Source organism: Gobio gobio, assembly GCF_949357685.1.
Source record: "Gobio gobio genome assembly, chromosome: 24".
In the NCBI taxonomy this organism is placed as follows: Eukaryota; Metazoa; Chordata; class Actinopteri; order Cypriniformes; family Gobionidae; genus Gobio; species Gobio gobio.
The window spans coordinates 10,497,810-10,518,777 of record NC_137120.1 but is presented as its reverse complement, the minus strand read 5'-3'; the positions used below and the strand labels follow the sequence as shown (position 1 = coordinate 10,518,777).

Here is a 20,968-nt window from a genome sequence, read left to right as displayed (position 1 = left end):
TCTAGAGAGCCGAAGATCACAGAGACTTCAGATGGGCTCTTTTGACTGATAAAAAAAACACCCTGAGCGATCTATTGTTATTGTTCCAGATGTGAAGTCTCATTTTGAACACTAGATGGCGCTCTATACAGAGAGAAGGACAGTTTATATTACATTAACCCCTGCTTTTAGATTGAACTACACCATTATCTGGAGGAAAATGACTATTTCTACATAACTTTATAGTATTATAGAAGATATTTTACCAATGATTCACATGCAAATTATAAAAATAAAAAAAAACTTTTGATTTATTAACACATCATCAAACAGACATATTTAACAAACCCAAATTGATGAAATCTGAATATCAGAGTATTGATGAAAAAGAACTCTACAACATTAAGATGTAACTACAACACATACACCAATGAGGCATAACATTAAAAGTGGCAGCCAGCTTCCGCCCCCTATATACCAAAAGGCGGCTCTTCGGAGGCAAACGCTATTTTCAAGCATTCTGCCTCCGCTTATTGTGTAATAAATAAGTATTTATTATCTATATATTTATAACATGCAGTTTATGAAGGATAATGATTGAACAAACCAGACAAATTCCCATTTGGCGTTTTAATTCCACATTTCAAAGTACAGTAACTGTCAATGATGCAAGATAATATAAATGAAATATAAATAAGAACTAAATAACAGAATAAATAGGCCTATAAATAAAAAGTTTTTACTAAAGAACCTGCAGGTTTCCAAATAAATTTTGGTTTAAAAAAAAAAAAAGGAGGATATTTGGTACCAAAGAATGTGCAGGATACCAAATAAATCGAGGTATAACATCACATTTACAAGCCATTTCTAACAATAGGATAAATGGTAATAATTTAGAGTAAAGCTCTGGAGAAGAATAGGCCATTTTGGACCTGGCCACACCTGTGTCTCTTGTATATGTGATAAACAAATTGACGTGCATGTATAAAAATATTGAGGTAAAAACAGTAGTAGAACAGACCATTATAACAAGCCTGACTATGGGTTCTCCGGTTTTCCCCGACCTCCAGAATGAGGCAGCGCAAATTGGCTTATCTTCAGTGATTTCTTGTGCGCTTATATAAAGGACAAACAACCTCGCCATCCCATATCCATCCAAGGAGCTGCCTTCAAGGCAGGGTCACGGGGAATAAAAAAAAACAGTAGAAAAAAAGTAATTTCCACAGTGAACAGTGTGGATTGGGTGAGTGTAGCCTGACACTTCTGGCTTCTTTAGGGGTCTTGATGTTACTGACTGCAGGATAAAGAAAGGGTTCCAGGTGTCAGTAGTCAGCCTAGGTGTAAGAGGTCGGCTGTGGGTTCCTCTCAGCTGTGCGGCGTCTTTTTCCACCTTCACAATCAGATGCTCCTTTCAGGTAACTCATAACGTTAACCTGGACCGCCTCATCAGTGGCATCCTGGGTTGCTGGGTTCTTCCGGATGGCTCCTGTAGAAAATACAGATCTGTCAATCCATTTGAATGGCATTAGGCCACACACATCTACTTAAAAATAACAAATTTATTTATTTATTTATATATTACTTTGAATAATGGTCTTCAGGAACATGTCTCTAAAACATGCTTTATCCCCTACACCCGTCCAGGTTGTATTAATGGAAAGGTGATTAGAGAAGATACTCTGAAGTATTCGCCACACGGTTGTCTTTAGGTCCCTCCCACATTTGATTGCCAAAAACCGAAGCTGAAAATACAAAAAAGTGTTACAAATTACACATCTCTGAAGCTTCTCATACATAAATATAAGATGTGACAGGCAGTGGATTCAGACTGTAGAATATGCAGTGTACAATCTTAAATTTGATTTTTAGATTACCCTACAGCATTATAAACAAAATCAGCACACTTACAAATCGTTCCTGGAGCTCTTTATCCTGCCTCAAACTGTTGTCGAGCAACGACAAATCTTCCTGGGTGTCGAGGGGGAGTAACAGACCCCCTGGCAGGGATAACTCTACAACAGACACATTGGCACTGAAATGGTGCAGCATAGTGTCCATTTTGTTGTCCATGCTACGCAAAACATCGCCAAACTCTCCAAGAAGTCGCAGCATTAGGGTCTGATCTGCACCTACAGGGGTTCACAGAATAAAAGAAAGCAGTCAGTCCTGGTCCCTCAACTACTAAACTATGACATTTACAACTAGGTCTACTACATGTACAGGTGGCCCCAGTAGGAATTAAACCAACAACCACAGGTGTCGTTTGCAAGTTGTACCTGATTGCCCAGTACGAGCAAACGTCGTCAACATTGTCCCAACTTGCTTCACCTGCTCTTGAAGTGAGCCGCTGCCAGCCGAAGCTACAAAATGAAAGGCATTTGGTAATTTTGGACCTACATCACAGTCAAAAAAAGTAACATTTAAGAAAGAGTGCATGTTCTCACCTGCTCGTGCATTGCTTTCCCTCAGGGCTTGGTGCTCCTCCCTCAAGGCTTGGTTCTCCTCCCTCAGGGCTTGGTGCTCATTCTGGAGTCTCCGGAAATCTACATTAAAAAAAAAAAAATTAATATATATATATATATATATATATATGGGATGGCTCGATACCACAATTTTGTCTTCGGTACCACAATCTAATACCGAAGTACCGATATCAAATCAATACCATACAGGGTCTGAATTTTGATGCGGGTATTGCGCATAATTTTACTCACTCTCGCAAGTTTTGGGTTTATGAAGCGGGAAATTACCGCAATGGTTAATATTAAATTAATCAACAAAGATTATCACATCAATCAGTCATTTGGAAACTTTTTTGTAAGTAATTTCAGCATTACTGCGCATCTCCATTGCTTGAAAAGACATCGCACCTGCACTATAAAAGCAATCTGCGCGCTCAGATTCAACACTTTCGGCTCCGTTGCGGGACTGCTGACGGAAATCACTGCCCACGTCTTTTTAAACATCGCCAATTTGAACATGCAAGCGATTTTATAGCATTTCGTCATACATATGGGATGAGAGCTCTTTTGAGAGAGAGTTTTCTTTGCGCTCATGCCAACAACAAACACACACACACACACACACACACACACAAGCCTAAAGAGCTCGCGCATTCCAAATCAAGTTGTTTTTCCTCAGTCAAATACACAAAATTATGTCAAAAAAGTCAATCTTTTGTGAGTAGTTACATAAACACAGTTGGTTATGTCTTTCGCGGATGTAAATAGTGCAATAGTATGCGTGCAAATATTATGAGGTCGAAACGTCACTGGTTGAAACGAACGCTGGAGATTTCTTTATATGTAAACGATACGATCTAATGTATGTGCGTTAATCAGTGTTAAAAGAAAAATGTCTAAATTAGATCGTTAGAATTATGCACTCACCTGTCGATCTCTTAATGTCTTACAAGTGAGGAATTAAGTGACCGATGCTTGGCAAGGTTTGATGGTTCTTCAGCAGTTTTATAAGCAAAGTAATTCCAAATTTCACGTCTACTCTCTTTATTAATGAGTTTTGTGCGTGTTGAGTGAGATTCAACTGCTGTATTCATCTTGTTCTGTTGCCACATTTGCCGGTTTCACGTCAGTTTGGGTAGCGCGCTGCCACCTAGCGGTGAACTTCGGAACAGCAGCATATACCGAAATGAGCAAAATGATATTGTACCGTTTTAAATAAAATATACTGGAACGGTATTTTTCCAGTACCAGTATACCGCGCATCCCTATGTCCTAATGAAAAACAGATTATGGATAAAAGGATTCCTCATCTTAAATACAAGCAATAGTTTCCAAGACAAAAAAAACACCACTTACTTGTACTCAAACTCTTGGCTCTGTGAAGTGGAGTCTGGGTTACTGGGGAGAAACCTGGTTCTGAGAAAGAGGAAACAGAAATTTGAAAATCTAACAAAGGGTATAGTTTAGTGGCAGGATCTCAACTCAAGCATCACAGCAATACATATTACATACCAACTCTGAAGTCTACAGATGGCTCAATTTTCCTGGTTTTCTGAAAAACTTCTGGAGCATCGGGCAGCACTGAAACCTTGTTACTCGGAGCAATGTTTTCAAAGCTCAAAAGAGGTTGCCGAAACGACAGCACTGCTGGTGCATCTGGAAGACTAGACTCCTCTTCATCAGAAGAGGCCTGGGGTCTGTACTTGGAATTTGATATTCTCTTTCGCTTTCCCTTCTTGTCATCGTCTGCCATTTCAATGCTGGAACCTGTTTGGAAGCGCACCAAATATCTCATCGCCTCTTGCCAAGATTCTAGAGCAGGGAATAATGAATGAAAGAGTCAGTTATCCACCATAAACAGACAAAGAAATTACACAGATGAAATGCAGGAAAAACTAAAGTCAGACCCATTTACCTGCTCCCTTCATGAACTTAAAGTTACGTTTCTCCCAGGTGCTGTGTGGAGGCGCGCAGCGCATGGCTAAATTGTTGCCTTTTTCAGTTATTTCCTGTGCTTCGGGGGTTACTGTTTGTCCATGGCTTGTTGTAGCCATTCCATGTTCATTAACAGGAGGATTTACTTGGGCAAAGTCAGGAATAACAGCAAGTAGAGCATCGTTTGCAGCTGCAATCTCCTGTTTGTCCCTCTCAACTCCTTTCAGTATTCTTCTCCTTTTAGCCCAGTAACTAGACATTGTGACTAACAATGCATTTACCGTAAAAGCCAAAATGATTGTCCAACAGTAGCTCTCTTGGGTGAAGATAACCGATTATGCTCTGGTCAATGTATCTGCAAGAAAATGTGAAAAAAACTGCATTGTTAACGTTATATACAGAATATACAGTAGCTATGCTGTGGGAGGAAAAAAACTGATCAGCCAAATGTGGAACAGTAAAATGTATTCATTCAGTGTAGTGATTTAAGTGAACAACATTGTCCTCAAACATAAAAAGTACAGCAGTTCAGAGAAATAACTCATAAATCACCTTAAATGCTAGAAGAACAGTAGCAACACAGCACATGTTAGCTAACACTTGCTAGCCACTGTAACTACATTGTGAACTGACCTAGCAGCATGTTCGGACTAACAAAATCATTTAAATAACCTACATCATTCTGTTTTGTGAGAAAACACCAAAAGTTATACTTAGTCTTTCTAGGTGTAAAGCTTTGGCTACCTACTGTAGCTAGTTACATTTCCAACATGTACTAGCAACATTGCTTAACCTCAGTGTGTAACATTTCTCTAAGGCAAAACAGCGTGTGTTAGCGAACACTGGCTAGCCACTCTTGCTACTGGACAACAGCATGTTATTTTTTCTAAGAAAACACCAAAAGTTAAACTGAAGTCTTTCTAGATGTTAAGCTTACCTACAGTAGCTAGATACATTTAAACATGTAGAACATGCTTGAACTCAAGTGTGTAAAAAAGGCGAAACAGTGCTTGTCGGAACAAACAAATTAAAACAACCTACCGGTATATACACATCATTCTGTTTAGTTAGAAAACAACAAGTTATACTGATCAGTCTTTCTTGTCGTAAAGATTTCGCTATCTACTGCTGGGTCTACATTACCACAAGAAGTTCAGGAACTTGTTACGTAAGTTAGTTAATTCGACCAAACCTAATGAACAAAAAATAAATGAACATAATATTGCGTTACACAAAAAGGAAACATGTACTTACTTAAACGCTCGTAGTCGAGGATATTTTCTGACCTCCTCTCTTCAAATACTAAAACCGTGTGATGAGTGGCCGGCCGCTGTTGGTAAATCTGTTTCAAATGTGAACTCACGCTGCACGCACGGTGACTTCTTCCGGTTTGTCTTCCGTCTTTTTTAGGTATACTGCCCCTCTCGGCCGGTGGAGGTACTTCTCTGTTTGTTTTTATTTTATTTTTATTGAACTTAGTACATTTATAGACAAGTACAATACAAAAAGTACAATGAGAGAAAATAAAAAATAATAAAGCATTGTGGTACAGTTCCGAATATGCAGACCAAAGAATAATAACAACAAATGTAACACTGTATATAAAATAAATAATAATAATAATAAAAATAAGAATTCTGAGATAGAAAATACTTTATAATATTAAGGCAGTCACATGAAATTGAAAAGCTTTAAGGTTTCTGTTTTTGTAAGCTTTTTGTTTTGCGACCTCATGTTTGAAAGGGTTTCAAAGTAGGCTATATTGTAAAAATCAGCTTTATAAAAGGTAATATAAGAGGGCTTCTTTTGAGTTATTCTTGTCTTGTGAATGTAGAATTTTTCCAAAATAATTAAATAATTAATAATATATTTTTGTTTTTCAGAAAAATATGGGTTTTGAAAACAAAGTAAAATGTCATGAAGTTCCAAGTTAAGAGTAGGCTACTGTTTAATTTTGTGTCATGTCTATTTTAAAGTCAGTCATAAATAGAAAATAGTAATAGTAAATAGTCAAGAAATAGAAAAAGGGCAATAATAGGGCCGGTGTCCTGACATTCCATCCTACCCGTGCATCAGATTATCCTACCAGGGTTTACTGCGTATGCGCACATCAATATTGCATCAATTTTGTCACGCTGAACACGCCCATAATTTTTTACTACTTGCATGAAAACTTCTTCATGTGAGGTAAGTTTTTTACTATTTATGGTCATTTTTATTATACCAAGATATATAGCGGTCACATTCATACAAAAGCCAGCTAGCACCATTGATGATTTTTCATGAAAACGTTAGTCTAGATATTGGCGGGGCATATGATTTGATTGTTTTAGTGTCAAATATAAATACACAAAAGTATGCCAAAATGTCCGTTTTGTCGAGTGTCCTCATAAGATCAGTCTTAAAGTAATTAAATAAAGTATCAAATGAGCGTAAAGAGTATGAGGCGTGTGAGATCCGCGTATCTGTCAACAGGGGCAGGTCTTAAAGTGACAGCAGTTTTCATTCATAAATATATGTCATTGAACAAATATTGAAAACATACTCTATGTTGTTTCTGCATTCATTTGGAGATCAACTGTGAAATTATTACATTATAAAATATATATTTAATTTAACTGTAATGTTTGTAATTACGATTAATCACATTACAAAATGCCCCATTGATTTACAGCACTATATAGGCTATATATTTGTGCTTTTTTTCCTTTCTTTAATTTTTTGACAGCTATGGAAGATAAGTGGGAAGCATTGTATAATCTTCTGTCAGTGGGATCGTACCCATCAGGGTATGATAAGTCCAAAAGGCAGAACATTAGAAGATATGCACTCAATTTCAACTTTGACAAAAAGAAGCCGTGCAGATATTTTTTGCTATCTGGGTTCTAACTTTGAGGACAAAATGTTCACTTGCTGCCTAATATATCCCACCCACTAACAGCTGCCGTGATGAAGAGATAATTCAGTGTTATTCACCTCACCGGTCATAATGTTATGCCTGAACGGGAAAGAACTGTGAAATCTTTTTTTTCTATACATCCTAAAGGTTGTAGGTATCAATATACGTAATGTGACGCAAACGTAAATGAGTCTAATGGATAATCTTGTGCAATTTAATGAGCGTCATATAAACCACATCCTGTTTCATTAACCCTCTATGGCATGACTTTTTATTTTTTGGGGAAAAAAATATTTAACCCCAGTTTTTGGGAGCTTGGGGGTCCTTGATAATATATCCATCATAAAAAGTGTCGCCCCCCCACCCCTGAACCATGTGCCATAAGGGTACTACAACTCCAAGGTTTTCTGCATAGGTGGAATAGGTGGAAAACAAGCAATATGTGCATTAGATCGTTTTATTTTTTACAAATATTAAACAATAAAAACCCCTACCACTAATTACAACTAACACCTCATGTATTATATTCATACATCAATCAGGCATAACATTATGACTATTATGATTATGAGGTGAAGTGAATAACACTGACTATCTCTTCATCACGGCTCCTGTTAGTGGGTGGGATATATTAGGCAGCAAGTGAACATTTTGTCCTCAAAGTTGATGTGTTAGAAGCAGGAAAAATGGGAAAGCGTAAGGATTTGAGCGAGTTTGACAAGGGCCAAAATGTGATGGCTACACGGCTGGGTCAGAGCATCTCTAAAACCGCAGCTCTTGTGGGGTGTTCCCGGTCTGCAGTGGTCAGTCTCTATCAAAAGTGCTCCAAGGAAGGAACAGTGGCGAACCGGCTGACAGGGTCATGGGTGGCCAAGGCTCAATCTTGGTGCCAGATACCACAGCACACCTTCAGGGGTCTAGTGGAGTCCATGCCTCGATGGATCAGGGCTTTTTTGGCAGCAAAAAGGGGACCAACACAATATTAGGGAGGTGGTCATGATGTTATGCCTGATCAGTGTTAATAATAATAAATGACACACATAATGCACATTCTTTGAGTTTTCAAAACTTCCCAGGAGGACTTGAATGCACCAAATGGTCCTAACCCTATGATATTGCCTGAACATTAGTGGTCTAACTGCACAGTGTTGCCCTGAGGCAACAAACAAAAAAACACGTTTTTAGTATATACAAACCCAAATCAGAAAAAGTTGGGACAGTATGGAAAACGCAAGTGATTTCTAAATTTACTTTGACTTGTATTTTATTGCAGACAATATGAACACAAAATATTTCATGTTTTGTTTGGTCAACTTCATGTCATTTGTAAATATGCATCCTTTCCTGTCATTCAGACCTGCAACACATTTCAAAAAAAGTTGGGACAGGAGCAATTTAGGGCTAGTAATGAGGTAAAATGGTTAAATAATGATGTGATTTGAAACAGGTGATGTCAACAGGTAATTGTAATTATGATTTGGTACAAAAGCAGCATCCAAGAAAGGTCTAATCCTTTAGGAGCAAAGATGGGCCGAGGATCACCAGTTTGCCAACAAATACGTAAGAAAATTATTGAAATGTTTAAAGGTCCCGTTTTTCGTGTTTTTTTGAAGCTTTGATTGTGTTTACAGTGTGCAATATAACATGTGTTCATGTTTCACGTGTAAAAAAACACAGTATTTTTCACACAATTTACTTATCTGTATACCGCTGTTTTCACTGTCCTAAAAACGGCTTGAAAGATTTCCCTGTTCTATGAAGTCCCTCCTTCAGAAACACGTAACGAGTTCTGATTGTGCCAGCGGTTCCCGTGTTGTGATTAGACAGCAGCAGAGCGCACGTTACCGGAAAGGTCACGCCTCTCACCATAACGGGGATACATGCGCTCAATGATCTCTAAGTACAGCGTCCTTGGGAAAGCCAAACAAAGGTGATTTGACTCCGGGATGAAAATAACAGCGTCTCGACGACATGGCGACAAACACTATATAAACGCAACACTTTCTCTTCTCCACGCGGGAGCAACAAGACCACGCCCCCTTTTTTGCGTCTTCTTGTGGGCGGAGGTTAGTCAACAGACTGTTCTACTGACGTAATTAAAGCAGGATGTACAGAGATGTAGTCCAAACCGGCCGTTCGCTGTAGGCTTTGAAAGGGAACTTCTGTTAAATAAAATATCTCGCTTGGCATTGAACTTTGAGCTTTATAATTTTACAGGTAATATTTATGCTCTAACAGCAACATTACACACTAACTAAAGTTTGAAAAATGGGATCACGAAGAACAGGACCTTTAAAAACAATGTTCCTCAAAGAAAGATAGGAAGAGATTTGGATATTTCACATTCAACAGTGCATAACATAATTAAAAGATTCAAGGAATCTGGAGGAATTTCAGTGCGTAAAGGACAAGGGCGCAAGCCTAAGCTGAACAACCGTGATCCCTCAGACGGCACTGCATCAAGAATTGTCATTCATCTATAAGCAATATCATCACATGGGCTCAGGACTACTTTGGCAAACCTTTGTCAAGTACCACAATACGTAGTTACATCCACAAATGCCAGTTAAAACTGTACTGTGCCAAAAGGAAGCCCTATGTTAACAGTGTCCAGAAGCGCCGTCGACTTCTCTGGGCTCGGAGGCATCGGGGATGAACCATCACACAGTGGAAACGTATACTGTGGTAAAATGAATCAGTATTTGAGGTATTTTTTGGGAGGAATGGACGCTGTGTGCTCCGGACCAAAGAAGAAAAGGATCATCCAGACTGTTACCAGCAACAAGTCCAAAAGCCAGGGTCTGTCATGGTATAGGGTTGTGTCAGTGCCCTTGGCAAAGGTAACTTGCACTTCTGTGAAGGCACCATTAATGCTGAAAAGTACATAGAGATTTTGGAGCATAATATGCTGCCTTCAAGAAGACATCTTTTCCAGGGACGTCCATGCATATTTCAACAAGACAATGCAAAACCACATTCTGCACACATTACAAAGTCCTGGCTGCGGAGGAAGAGGGTACGGGTACTTGACTGGCCTGCCTACAGTCCCGACCTGTCTCCAATAGAGAATGTGTGGTGCATTTTGAAGCGCAAAATGCGACAACGAAGACCCCGTACTGTTGCCCACCTTAAGACTTGTTTGCAGGAAGAATGGGTTAAAAAAAATTACACCTGAAACACTTCATCACTTGGTGTCTTCAGTCCATAAACGTCTTTTAAGTGTTGTGAAAAGGAATGGCAACATTACAAAGTGGTAAATGCTTTACTGTCCCAACTTTTTTTTTAAATGTGTTGCAGGTCTGAATGACAGGAAAGGATGCATATTTACAAATGACATGAAGTTGACCAGACAAAACATGAAATATTTTTTTGTTCATATTGTCTGCAATGAAATTCAAGTCAAAGTAAAAGTTGAAATCACTTCTCTTTTTTTTTTTTTTTTGCGTTTTCCATACTGTCCCAACTTTTTCTGATTTGGGGTTGTAAATAAAAACAAAATAAATATTTAAACAATCAAACATACTTCTTTATATACTGATGCACATGCATACATTTTTTTTTTATATGAAGTTATTTCAATTTAAAGAGTGATATGTATCTAACCAATTGAGGACACTGTGTCCCATGTGGCTTTGCTTCATGAAAGGACTGCTCCACCCCTAAACAAAAAGTCACACCCACTTCAGCCCCTCATTTCATTGAACAGACATGTCAGGTGATATTATATATATAAAAAATATATTTTAAAAAAAAGTTAAAGGGGCAGTGAGAGGTCCAAAAAGGTAGTTTGTTGCCTGAGGGCAACACCATGCCATACAACAGTTTCTCAGGCTCCACCTGTTTTTGTGTGTTATGTTGCTTTCATGACTATTATATTGAAGTTATTCAAGGACCTTTAATTTGAATTCTCCCTCTTCCTGTGTTTTCTTCCTGTTAATATGTTCCTTTAGTTACCCATTTGGTTCACTGGTGTCTTGTTCATTCTGTGTGTAAATATAGACCCGTTTCAGGTTTTACTTCTGTGCACCCGTGTCGCAGGGTGTTTTTTCCCAATTTGAGAAATACTACTTTGTTTGAACAGTTAAATATGATCATTGTGTTACTGTTTCTCTCCCTCGGTGTCAAACAGTTGCTCGTCTGGGTTTTTTTTTGCTTTGTTTGTAGTAGATTAACGTTTAAAAATCTGTTAATAGCAGTAGCAGACAGGAAGAAGCTCTTCACCTACAAACTAAACACACATGCTCCCGATACACATTCTCAACTGCAAGATGTTTGTCCACCCGACAGACAAAACCACATTTCTGTAGAAAACCGACCACAGCAGCTTTCAGTTTGACTCAGAAGATGAACTTCAGTAAAAGTGGCACAGTGGGGTGGCAGGCGATTTTATCTATATACTAGGGTTTTTCTATTCACTAAACCTCATTCTAAAATCACTAGAGTTAGGCTTTACAACACATTTCCAGAAAAGTTGTTTGTAAACACTTGGTCTGGTGATAGCACAACAAAATTATTTTGTTATTTTATTAATTGATATTTGGCACAAAGTGATGAGCCATGACCAATCTTTACTTGTAAAGACTGAAATGCTCCTTTTACATCCAATCACGATACCCTCGCCTATTATCAGTTCACCCACTTATCATGGACTGTGTCAAAAGAGTTTATCTTGGATATTCTATAAGCTTTTCACTTTTATTTAGTATCTGTCCCAACTCAAAATCCAAATTTTGATCAAAATCTAAATATGTTTCTATTCACAAAATACACTCAGGTGGGTCATTGAGAACATTGGACATAATTGTCTTTGTACTTTTGTCAAAAAAGTATTCAAAGTGAGATTCAAAATGTCCCAACACAATATTATTTTCCTTTTCTCCATTTAACACAGTCAGGAAACTACACTGTCAGAAAAAGGAAGCTGTCATCTTTTCAAAAGGAACTATGTTCCATTTTGGTATTTATATGTACATTTATGATACTAATATGCACCCTTAAGGGGTAAATAAGGTACCCTTTGCAAGCGTACCACCCCAGTGACAGCTTTTGTAAAACATTTTCTGAGAGTACATTACAAAACGTAAGTTAAATGACAAAAATAAGGAATATTTCACCCATTAAGAACAGTTAAAGTCTTTATAACAGCGAGATGAACTGATTATATCATGCAAATGCATGGTTATGAAACTAGGAGGGTCAAACTCTGTGGCTGCCGTGGGAGGATTCACACATCTACAGTTCTGCTGTATGTTTAGCTGATAGTTTCGTTAGATCAAACAAAGAACAACTAAAGAAAATGTTTCACATGTTTGTCTTCTGTTCATGCTGGTGGAATCTGATCGGTGAGTTATACAAACATTTTTTTTGGCTTTATTTTTGAATTCAGTCTTTGTTCAGAATTTTGCACATTAAAAATGTATTAGAAATATCCAGCACGATTAAACTTTTTCTGTGTAAAAACCTGTGTGTTCATCAGGTGTGTTTGGTGAGTCAATGTCAGTGATGGAGGGAGATTTTGTCACTTTATACTCTGATGTTACTGAAATACATGAAGATGAAGACGTACAGTGGATTTTTGGAGCTGAAAAGTCTCGCATAGCTAGAATAAGAAAAAAGAACCGAATCTTCTCCACATCTGATGTTCCTGATGGGAGATTCAGAGACAGACTGAAGCTGGACGATCAAACTGGATCTCTGACCATCACAAACATCACAACTGAACATGCTGGAGTTTATCAACTAGAGATAAGTGGAGCGAAAAAATCATCAAAAACATTCAGAGTTTCTGTCTATGGTGAGTTCATTTGCGATCATTGTGACATAATTTATCCAAACATACACATATTACATACGTTAAATCACTTTATAGTTTGTGACCGTTAACACTCACTCAATACAAAGTTTATTACACTGATTTACTACAATTCACAACACCGAAAATAGACTGATTGTTGTAGATTTATCAGTATTTCTCTTTACTCTCATGTTCTCCAGCTCGTCTGCCTGTTCCTGTCATCAGCAGAAACTCTTCACAATGTTCTTCATCATCATCATCATCATCATCATCATCATCAAATTGTTCACTGGTGTGTTCAGTGGTGAATGTGAGTCATGTGACTCTCTCCTGGTACAAAGGAAACAGTTTATTGTCCAGCATCAGTGTGTCTGATCTCAGCATCAGTCTCTCTCTACCTCTGGAGGTGGAATATCAGGATAAAAACACCTACAGCTGTGTGCTCAACAATCCCATCAGCAACCAGACCAGACATCCCAACATCACTCAACTCTGTCACACATGTGCAGGTACGGCAGCACGACTGATATTAGTGTTTATTGACTGACCTGATCTTAGTCTTCTGTTGTAGATTAGACTGATGCAGTCCCTTGTTTCATTATCATTACAGCACTGGACACACACTCTCCTTCTCCTCCTCCAGTCTCAGTCTCTCTGATAGTGCTGATCTCTGCTGGATCTCTGTTGATTGCTGGATATGGAATCTTCTGCCTTTGCAAGAAATGTAGAAAAAATGACAAAGAAGGCAAGTGTTTTTCTGTAGATTACACTCATATCAGAATTTGTGTCTATTTCTATACAACAATACTGAACGTCGCTCTTTACGTCTCACTCGCACAAAAACAGATTCTCATTTGTCAAACTGTCTCAATACTGAAAATGCAAAAACAGATGCTTATATTTAAAAAAAAAGCTTTCTCCATTTAATGAACAGTCTTACATGCAGCTGGTGCTCAAATTAAAATCTAAATGAGTAATATGAACTTGTAATGTGACTTGTAAATGACCATCCCAATTGGTTTGATTTATGTTGAAAGAATATCTCTCAATTTTATGACAAACATATTTTTTGGAAATATTTGTTTCTGAAGTGCAAGTGAAGTGAACCCATATTTGGAATTTGTGCCCTGCATTTAACCCATCCAAGTGCACACACACAGTAGTGAACACACATACACCGTGAACACACTCCCAGAGCAGTGGGTGTGTGTGTTGTGGAAAATGTTATAGGCCAAATGGTAAATTCAGTTAGTTAAAGGGTTAGTTCACCCAAAAATGACAATGTAATTTATTCTCACCCTCATGCCGTTGCACAGCCGTAAGACCTCCGTTCATCTTCTGAACACAAATGAAGATATTTGTGTTGAAATCCTATGTGAGGCCTGCATAGCCAGCAATGAAATGAACACTCTCAAGATCCATTAATGTACTAAAAACACATTTAAATCAGTTCATGTGAGGACAGTGGTTCACAAATTAATGGATCTTGAGAGAGGAAATGTCATTGCTGGCTATGCAAGCCTCACTGGGCCATAGGGTTTCAAGACAAATATATTCATTTGCGTTCTGAAGATGAAAAAAGGTCTTATGGGTGTGGAACGGCATGAGGGTGAGGAATAAATTACATTATTTTCATTTTTGGGTGAACTAACCCTTTAATGTCATTTTTTTAAAAAGTGCAAGTTTGAAAGCCCTAATAATAACATATTGTGAATATTGTGAAGAACCAGATCTGGTTAAGATTGAGTTTTGTTGTTTTAATGTATCTATTATAGTTCAAACGGTTGAGACTCGTGAAGAAGAGGTCACTTACGCCGAGACGGCCTTCTACAAAAGAAACACACAGAAATTGGTAAGGCAATTTATTGTTCATTTGTTGAGTATTTGTATATTTCAGCAGTGATTCAGATGTAGATCAGTGTGTGCTTGTGTTTTTGTCTGTATAATATCCAGTTACTAACATTAAGTGACATGGTATCTGACGCACAGAATATTGGCACATCTGGTCTTCATTGGCATGTGCCAGTGTATAATGGCATGTGTCACTGACATTATCGCGACACACTGACACCTGAATGACACCGAGTCGCGGAACATGTCGCCGTGTGTCGTGACACCTCCAGTAGTGGCTGACAGATTAATCGAACTCCTACTGACATAATTGTGACAAACGCATTAAAGTCAGTAATATTTTTTCAAACGTGTTATTTGTGTCATGTCTGTATGAGATGAGCATCTTGCGCTGGCCAGTTCTACACACTCACTTATACTGACACTTACTGGCGTGTGTCCGTGCAGCATCACGCAAAAATAAAGGTTTACAGTAACGGACGTGACTGTTAATGCATTATTCGTAGTGACCCATGATATATTTATTTTGTGTTTTCCTAGAATGGGCAGTTTGTGACATAGCCTATATTACAAAACATTCAGTGGCACATGCAAATCAAATACAGATGTGACAAATAACAAGTTTGAAAAAATATTACTGACTTATTTAAAATATCCCAAAATTATGCTATTTATTTAGGATTTTGTATCACAATTAGGCCTACGTCAGTATAGGTGCTCGATTAATCCGTCAGTCACTGGAGGTGTCACAACACACGTCGACATGTTCCGTGCAGGGGCGTATAGGGGGAGAGCGGGGCACAACCTAACGCTTTTTGACTTTCTCAGTTTGTGTAAATCCACTTGGGGTTCAGAGTATTTATTGTTTCCCACATTAATTGCACACATGTCTAGTACAATTATGTGGTTTTGTTTCATTAATACAGTGTATACTTTTTTCTTGATTTACCCTGAAAGTAGTGAAATGTGACAACATGCCCCGTAGATGGGGTACATTGTAACATGTGGTGGGGCACAATGTAACATGACCAAATAACAGCTTAAAATATTACCTGATATAATAAAAAAAATATACAAGACAAACTAAAATATTTTGTCAACAAAATACAATTATTAACTTTTTTAAATAAAATAATGGCATTTTTTAATCATTAAAAATTAAGCATTTTTGAGTTTGACTACAAATACATCGCTAAATACAGCTATACAGCAAAGTTCAAACATAATAATTAATAATTTCTGAACATTAACTATCAGTCATTATTCACCTTTTTCTCATGGTTTCTCAAAAGAATTCATAAAAGTATAGAATATAAATGGCATATTTCTAATAGAGGCTCATTGTAATGCAGTGCTACAACATGCTCCATCTGCACAACTGGATTTAAATCTTGGCTCGTGTCTTCTGCTGTTAGATCAGCATTAAAGAACCATCTCAACTGTTAAATAACAGATATAAGATTAAAATAATATCGGATTTTTCTTATTTTAAATAAACACAAAAAACAGAGATGAAAACTAAACTTAAGTAAGAAACTTACTTTTGCTATGTTTAAATACATATTCAGTAATATCTTCCAGAGATTTTTTAATTTTGGCGCTATTTTTTCTCTAAATAATGTTGATATGGCAACTAGTAAATACACTAAGTTTCTTCATTCTGGCATGTGTGGAAAGGGTTAAAACATGCGTGTTACAACTAACCCCGCGTTGTGCCCCGCGCTCCCCTAGCACAAGATCCCGGGCCCTATGCGTAGGCAGTCCTGATGGGCGCCAAAAGTCCAGGCTAATCCAAGCATTAGAATTGGATTTATAGTTGCTCTGTTTTTGAAGTCCATAAAAAGTGCATCTGTCCATCATATAACTGCTCCACGCGGCTCTGGGGTGTTAATAAAGGCCTTCTGAAGCGAATCGACGCGTTTGTGTAAGAAAAATATCGATATTTAAAACTTTATCAAGTAAACTTTCGGCCGACCGCCTTCCCTGTTAAATTTATGGAAAAATTGTTGAAAGTTCCCCTGCCGATCGAAAGACTAACGCGGCCAGGTATGCTCGTCATAACGTCACGTACGCATCTTGAGTTTCACTTTCAACATTCACCACTTTTACACAGAAGGCGGTCGGCCGAAAGTTTACTTGATAAAAGTTTTAAATATGGATATTTTTCTTACACAAACGCGTCGATTCGCTTCAGAAAGCCTTTATTAAAGGACAACTCCGGTGAAAAATGAACCTAGGGGTAATTAACACATGGTTACCGTGTAGATCGCTCTCTGGGATGCGTTTTCATGAAAATCGAATGTAAAGAGTTTTATCTCTAAAAACAGATTAGCTTATAACGCTAGTAAATGGGGCATAGAATAAGTACAATTAAATCGTTAGTTAATACCACTAACAAGGCTCAAAATAGCCTCACACTAACGCGGTAGCATAATGAGGGTCCCTACATGCAAACCGAAGAATTGAGAACTTTGTAAGTGTCCCAGAGCCGCGCGGAGCAGTTATTTGACAGATGCACTTTTTATGGACTTGAAAAACAGAGCAACTATGAATCAAGTTCTAATTCTTGGATTAGCCTGGATTTTTGTAATATAACTCCGATTTTATCTGTCTGAAAGAAGAATGTCATATACTAGGATTACTTGAGGGTGAGTAAATTATGGGCTAATTTTTTTATTTTTGGGTGAACTATCCCTTGAATGTTAATACCGCTTCTCATAATATTGAAGCCCATTTCCATCACATAAGAAAAATAATCATGTGGTAAATCATAATTATGACAAAAAGACAAAATTATGACATACTAAATCGAAATTATGATATTAAAAAGTCCAAATAATTGTCTTATGTTAAAATTATGACATACTAATTTTGACTTAATTATGATTTACCAGTGGTGGCAATGGCCTTTTAAAGTATAATGATCTATCACATAAATGACATGCATTATTATTATTATTTCATGTCATATGTTTTTTACAGAAAGCTGAAGAGGAGGATTGTGTGGATTATGCATCAATCACACTGAGAAGATGATCAAACCTCAAACTCTTTCTGAGTACAAGACCCAGATTGTGTGATATTTTTTACTATAAAACCCCTGCAACGACCTCAGACTCAGAGTCAGTAGTTGAGTTTTGGGATTGTGAGAACCGCCCGTTTCATCAGGAAATCACAACGGACATAGAGCAGGATCATCCTGAGAGGGTTTAAAGAATGATAACAATGGATTCATTAAAAGATCTCCTAAAACCTTCAAAGGAGGAAGGTCATTTCACAGCTCCTAAATTATGGAACTCACTACCCCTCACTCTCCATAACATTTCATCTACTTTCTTCTGTTTGATGTGTATTTTCAATAATGTGGCTACATGTATGTGCAATATAGTAATTTACCACGTAAAGCGAATTTGAGTAATGGAAAGGCACTATAAAACTTCTTCAAAAGACTTTACCTTGAAGAGTATTTTAGTCCATTGGAGCGTTTTCATTTTTTACTCTTCAAGTCAAAAGAGCAAAATCTAGATGCAAACTAAAGGAACAGAGAGCCTGCTGTGGTCTGAATTATTTAGGCCATTGTCTGTACAGAAATGTGGTTTGGTGAACATCTTGTGCATGTGCACATTTCTGCTGCTGGACGCTTGTAGTTTGATGTCTGTTTGTGTCTGCGTCAATAGCGTGCGGTTGAAGATGTTTTTTCCATTCCTGTTCACACGAAACCATCTGACTTCTGCTCTACTGAGAAACCACTTTACAACACGACATCTGAACCCATCAATGCTGATGTTTGACAAAAAGGTCTCAAATCAAGCAGAGATATTACTGTGAAATATACACTTTGTGTGCATAAGCATTATGATCGTATACTCATGCAGTGACTCTGCAGTTAAGCCGTGCTGGTTTCAGTAGTTATTTCCAGCTCAACAGTTCTTTCTAAGCAGAACTATTCTTGATACCTTTTTTTTCCCTCATAAAAGTCATATCCTGTATTTTTTCTGCCAATGACTGTATAAACAGTTTTGTTTGATGCAATATGACACTGGTGTGCGTGGGCACACTTCAAAAGAGGACTCACGCGAGGTGAAAGGCGGAACATAAACACTACATGTTAACTGTACACTATGTAAACACTCAATATTATTGTGATAGTGCGTTTGTTAATACAGGTAATAAGGAATAAACTGCACAACAAAAAAAAGTGTAAGGTTTTTTGTAAGGTGTTTAAATATTGCTGGCCCACTTTGGCTGAATGTGTTCGATAAAGTGGGATTCAGGGCAACCTTTAACCTTAATTATACTCAAATTCACTAACCCTCTGGTGCTCTTCGTCATTTTTGACAGAAAAAAAATTCATTTTGTTGTTCACTTCAGCAATAATCCAAGTGTCGTCTTTGAAAAGAGTCCACATTTAAAGGGATAGTTCACCCACAAATGAAAATTAGCCCATAATTTACTCACCCTCAAGTCATCCTAGGTGTATATGACATTCTTCTTTCAGACGAATAAAATCGTAGTTATATTACAAAAGCATTAGAATTGGATTCATAGTTGCTCTGTTTTTTAAGTCGTCATCTGTCCATCAAATAACGTGCTCCACGCAGCTCCGGGGTGTTAATAAAGGCCTTCTGAAGCAAATCGACGCGTTTGTGTAAGAAAAATATCAACTTTCAACTTTCAAAAGTCAACTTTCAGCCGACCGCAGACCAGTCAGGGTGCCCATGCGGACCCCTGTCCACCGCCGAAAGCTCCAACAGTGGGCATGTGAGCATCAGAACTGAACCACGGAGCAATGGAAGAAGGTGGCCTGGTCTGAGGAATCACGTTTTCTTTTACATCACGTGGATGGTTGGGTGTGTGTGCGTCTCTTACCTGGGGCACCAGGATGCACTATGGGAAGAAGGCAAGCCGGTGGAGGCAGTGTGACGCTTTGGACAATGTTCTGCTGGGAAACCTTGGGTGTTACTTTGCACCACCTAAGCATCGTTGCAGACCATGTACACCCTTTCATGGAAACACTATTCCCTTGTGGCTGGCTCTTTCAGCAGATAATGTGCCGCCACAAAGCACAAATGGTTCAGGAATAGTTTGAAGAGCACAACAACGAGTTTGAGGTGTTGACTTGGCCTCCAAGGGTCATAGGGCGACAGGGTCATTAATGAGTAGGCCTATTATTTAGTCATTCACCACATTTTCCTTTTTAAGACTGTTAAAATACAGTTGAGCATTGTTAAATCAATCCAGTATATGAAAAACATGAGCTCTGACTCAGTATTAAAGCAACTGAGATCATCTCTATCACCTTCACATGATGCACATCAAGTGACACAATTTTCACATTACGTCACATGACTTAAAATAACCTGTTGCATTGTGCTGTGATGCTGTTTTCAGCTGCTGCTATTCAAAACCCACCAGATGGCGCCACTAACCTCATTAATGAAAGTGATGACACTAGATGTTTGTCAAAGACAGTCAATTTGTGATGATAATAATAACAATTGTATTATTCATTGGCCTGCCCTACAGCTTCAGGTCTGTCTTCTAGTCCTATAGCAGGAATATGTGTTGTGCAGCTGGTGTCTCTGTATAACTCTTATAAACCACAGTAATTTGTGTTTAACTGAGTTTGTTAGCTATTATTATTATTAGTATTATTATACATAGACATCGAAGGCAGCGGAGCGATCAGTTAGGTGTCTTATTTATTTAGTTTATGATAGTGACGGGAGAAACGAAGCTTTTCGAATCTTTGAATCTATTGAATCAATTGCTTCGAAAAGTGATTCACTGTTTCGAAGCGCTCGAAACGCCTCACGCTGTGGTGACCCCTGCTGGACAGAACAGAAAACCAAGTCAAAACGTGCATAATAACACTTTCTACAAACGGTTTTATTGAAGGTAGGACTTTTTGTTTGCTTTATGGATTAATCAGACCAATGAAATACTTTTAACTACAGCTCTTCCTTTTTATGAGGTAAAAGGAGTCAATAAATGTCTAGAAATGTATCAAATTGATCCGAGCTCAGGTAAAAAATAATGTAGAGTTCA

The 20,968-nt window shown here is 37.9% G+C and overlaps 2 protein-coding genes across 5 annotated transcripts; one reads left to right on the top strand and one right to left on the bottom strand.

Annotated features, from left to right (window-relative positions):
- Window positions 1–594: 594 nt before the first annotated feature.
- On the bottom strand, window positions 595–5,737 carry LOC307120331 (uncharacterized protein). 4 transcript variants are annotated; one of them, XM_079807324.1, is made up of 9 exons: window positions 5,631–5,737; window positions 4,357–4,731; window positions 3,954–4,253; window positions 3,798–3,857; window positions 2,424–2,522; window positions 2,256–2,339; window positions 1,888–2,108; window positions 1,562–1,721; window positions 595–1,465 (listed from the first exon to the last, which is right to left on the bottom strand). In XM_079807324.1, the coding sequence occupies exons 2-9, from the start codon at window positions 4,634–4,636 to the stop codon at window positions 1,314–1,316; spliced, it is 1,356 nt and encodes a 451-aa protein (XP_079663450.1). In that variant the 5' UTR covers window positions 4,637–4,731; window positions 5,631–5,737; the 3' UTR covers window positions 595–1,313. The 4 variants fall into 4 exon arrangements, with proteins under 4 accessions (XP_079663450.1, XP_079663449.1, XP_079663447.1 ...); XM_079807323.1 differs by having other exon boundaries at window positions 2,256–2,522; window positions 5,631–5,731; XM_079807321.1 differs by lacking the exon at window positions 5,631–5,737 and adding an exon at window positions 5,418–5,523 and having other exon boundaries at window positions 2,256–2,522.
- Window positions 5,738–12,507: 6,770 nt separating this feature from the next.
- On the top strand, window positions 12,508–19,452 carry LOC307120334 (natural killer cell receptor 2B4-like). Its single transcript, XM_079807327.1, has 6 exons — window positions 12,508–12,617; window positions 12,752–13,069; window positions 13,270–13,578; window positions 13,680–13,814; window positions 14,845–14,921; window positions 17,903–19,452. The coding sequence occupies exons 1-6, from the start codon at window positions 12,572–12,574 to the stop codon at window positions 17,954–17,956; spliced, it is 939 nt and encodes a 312-aa protein (XP_079663453.1). The 5' UTR covers window positions 12,508–12,571; the 3' UTR covers window positions 17,957–19,452.
- Window positions 19,453–20,968: the final 1,516 nt, after the last annotated feature.

What these genes read in the sequence shown, in the direction of transcription:
- LOC307120331 (XM_079807323.1), bottom strand. Translation starts at nt 4,636, where the DNA reads ATGTCTAGTTACTGGGCTAAAAGGAGAAGAATACTGAAAGGAGTTGAG. An exon ending in ATCTGTAGACTTCAGAGTTG is followed by an intron (nt 3,858 to 3,953) that starts GTATGTAATATG and finishes CCTCTTTCTCAG; the next exon opens with AACCAGGTTTCTCCCCAGTA. An exon ending in AAGAGCTCCAGGAACGATTT is followed by an intron (nt 1,722 to 1,887) that starts GTAAGTGTGCTG and finishes TTGTATTTTCAG; the next exon opens with CTTCGGTTTTTGGCAATCAA.
- LOC307120334 (XM_079807327.1), top strand. Translation starts at nt 12,572, where the DNA reads ATGTTTCACATGTTTGTCTTCTGTTCATGCTGGTGGAATCTGATCG. An exon ending in ATGCTGGTGGAATCTGATCG is followed by an intron (nt 12,618 to 12,751) that starts GTGAGTTATACA and finishes TGTGTTCATCAG; the next exon opens with GTGTGTTTGGTGAGTCAATG. An exon ending in ACTCTGTCACACATGTGCAG is followed by an intron (nt 13,579 to 13,679) that starts GTACGGCAGCAC and finishes TTATCATTACAG; the next exon opens with CACTGGACACACACTCTCCT.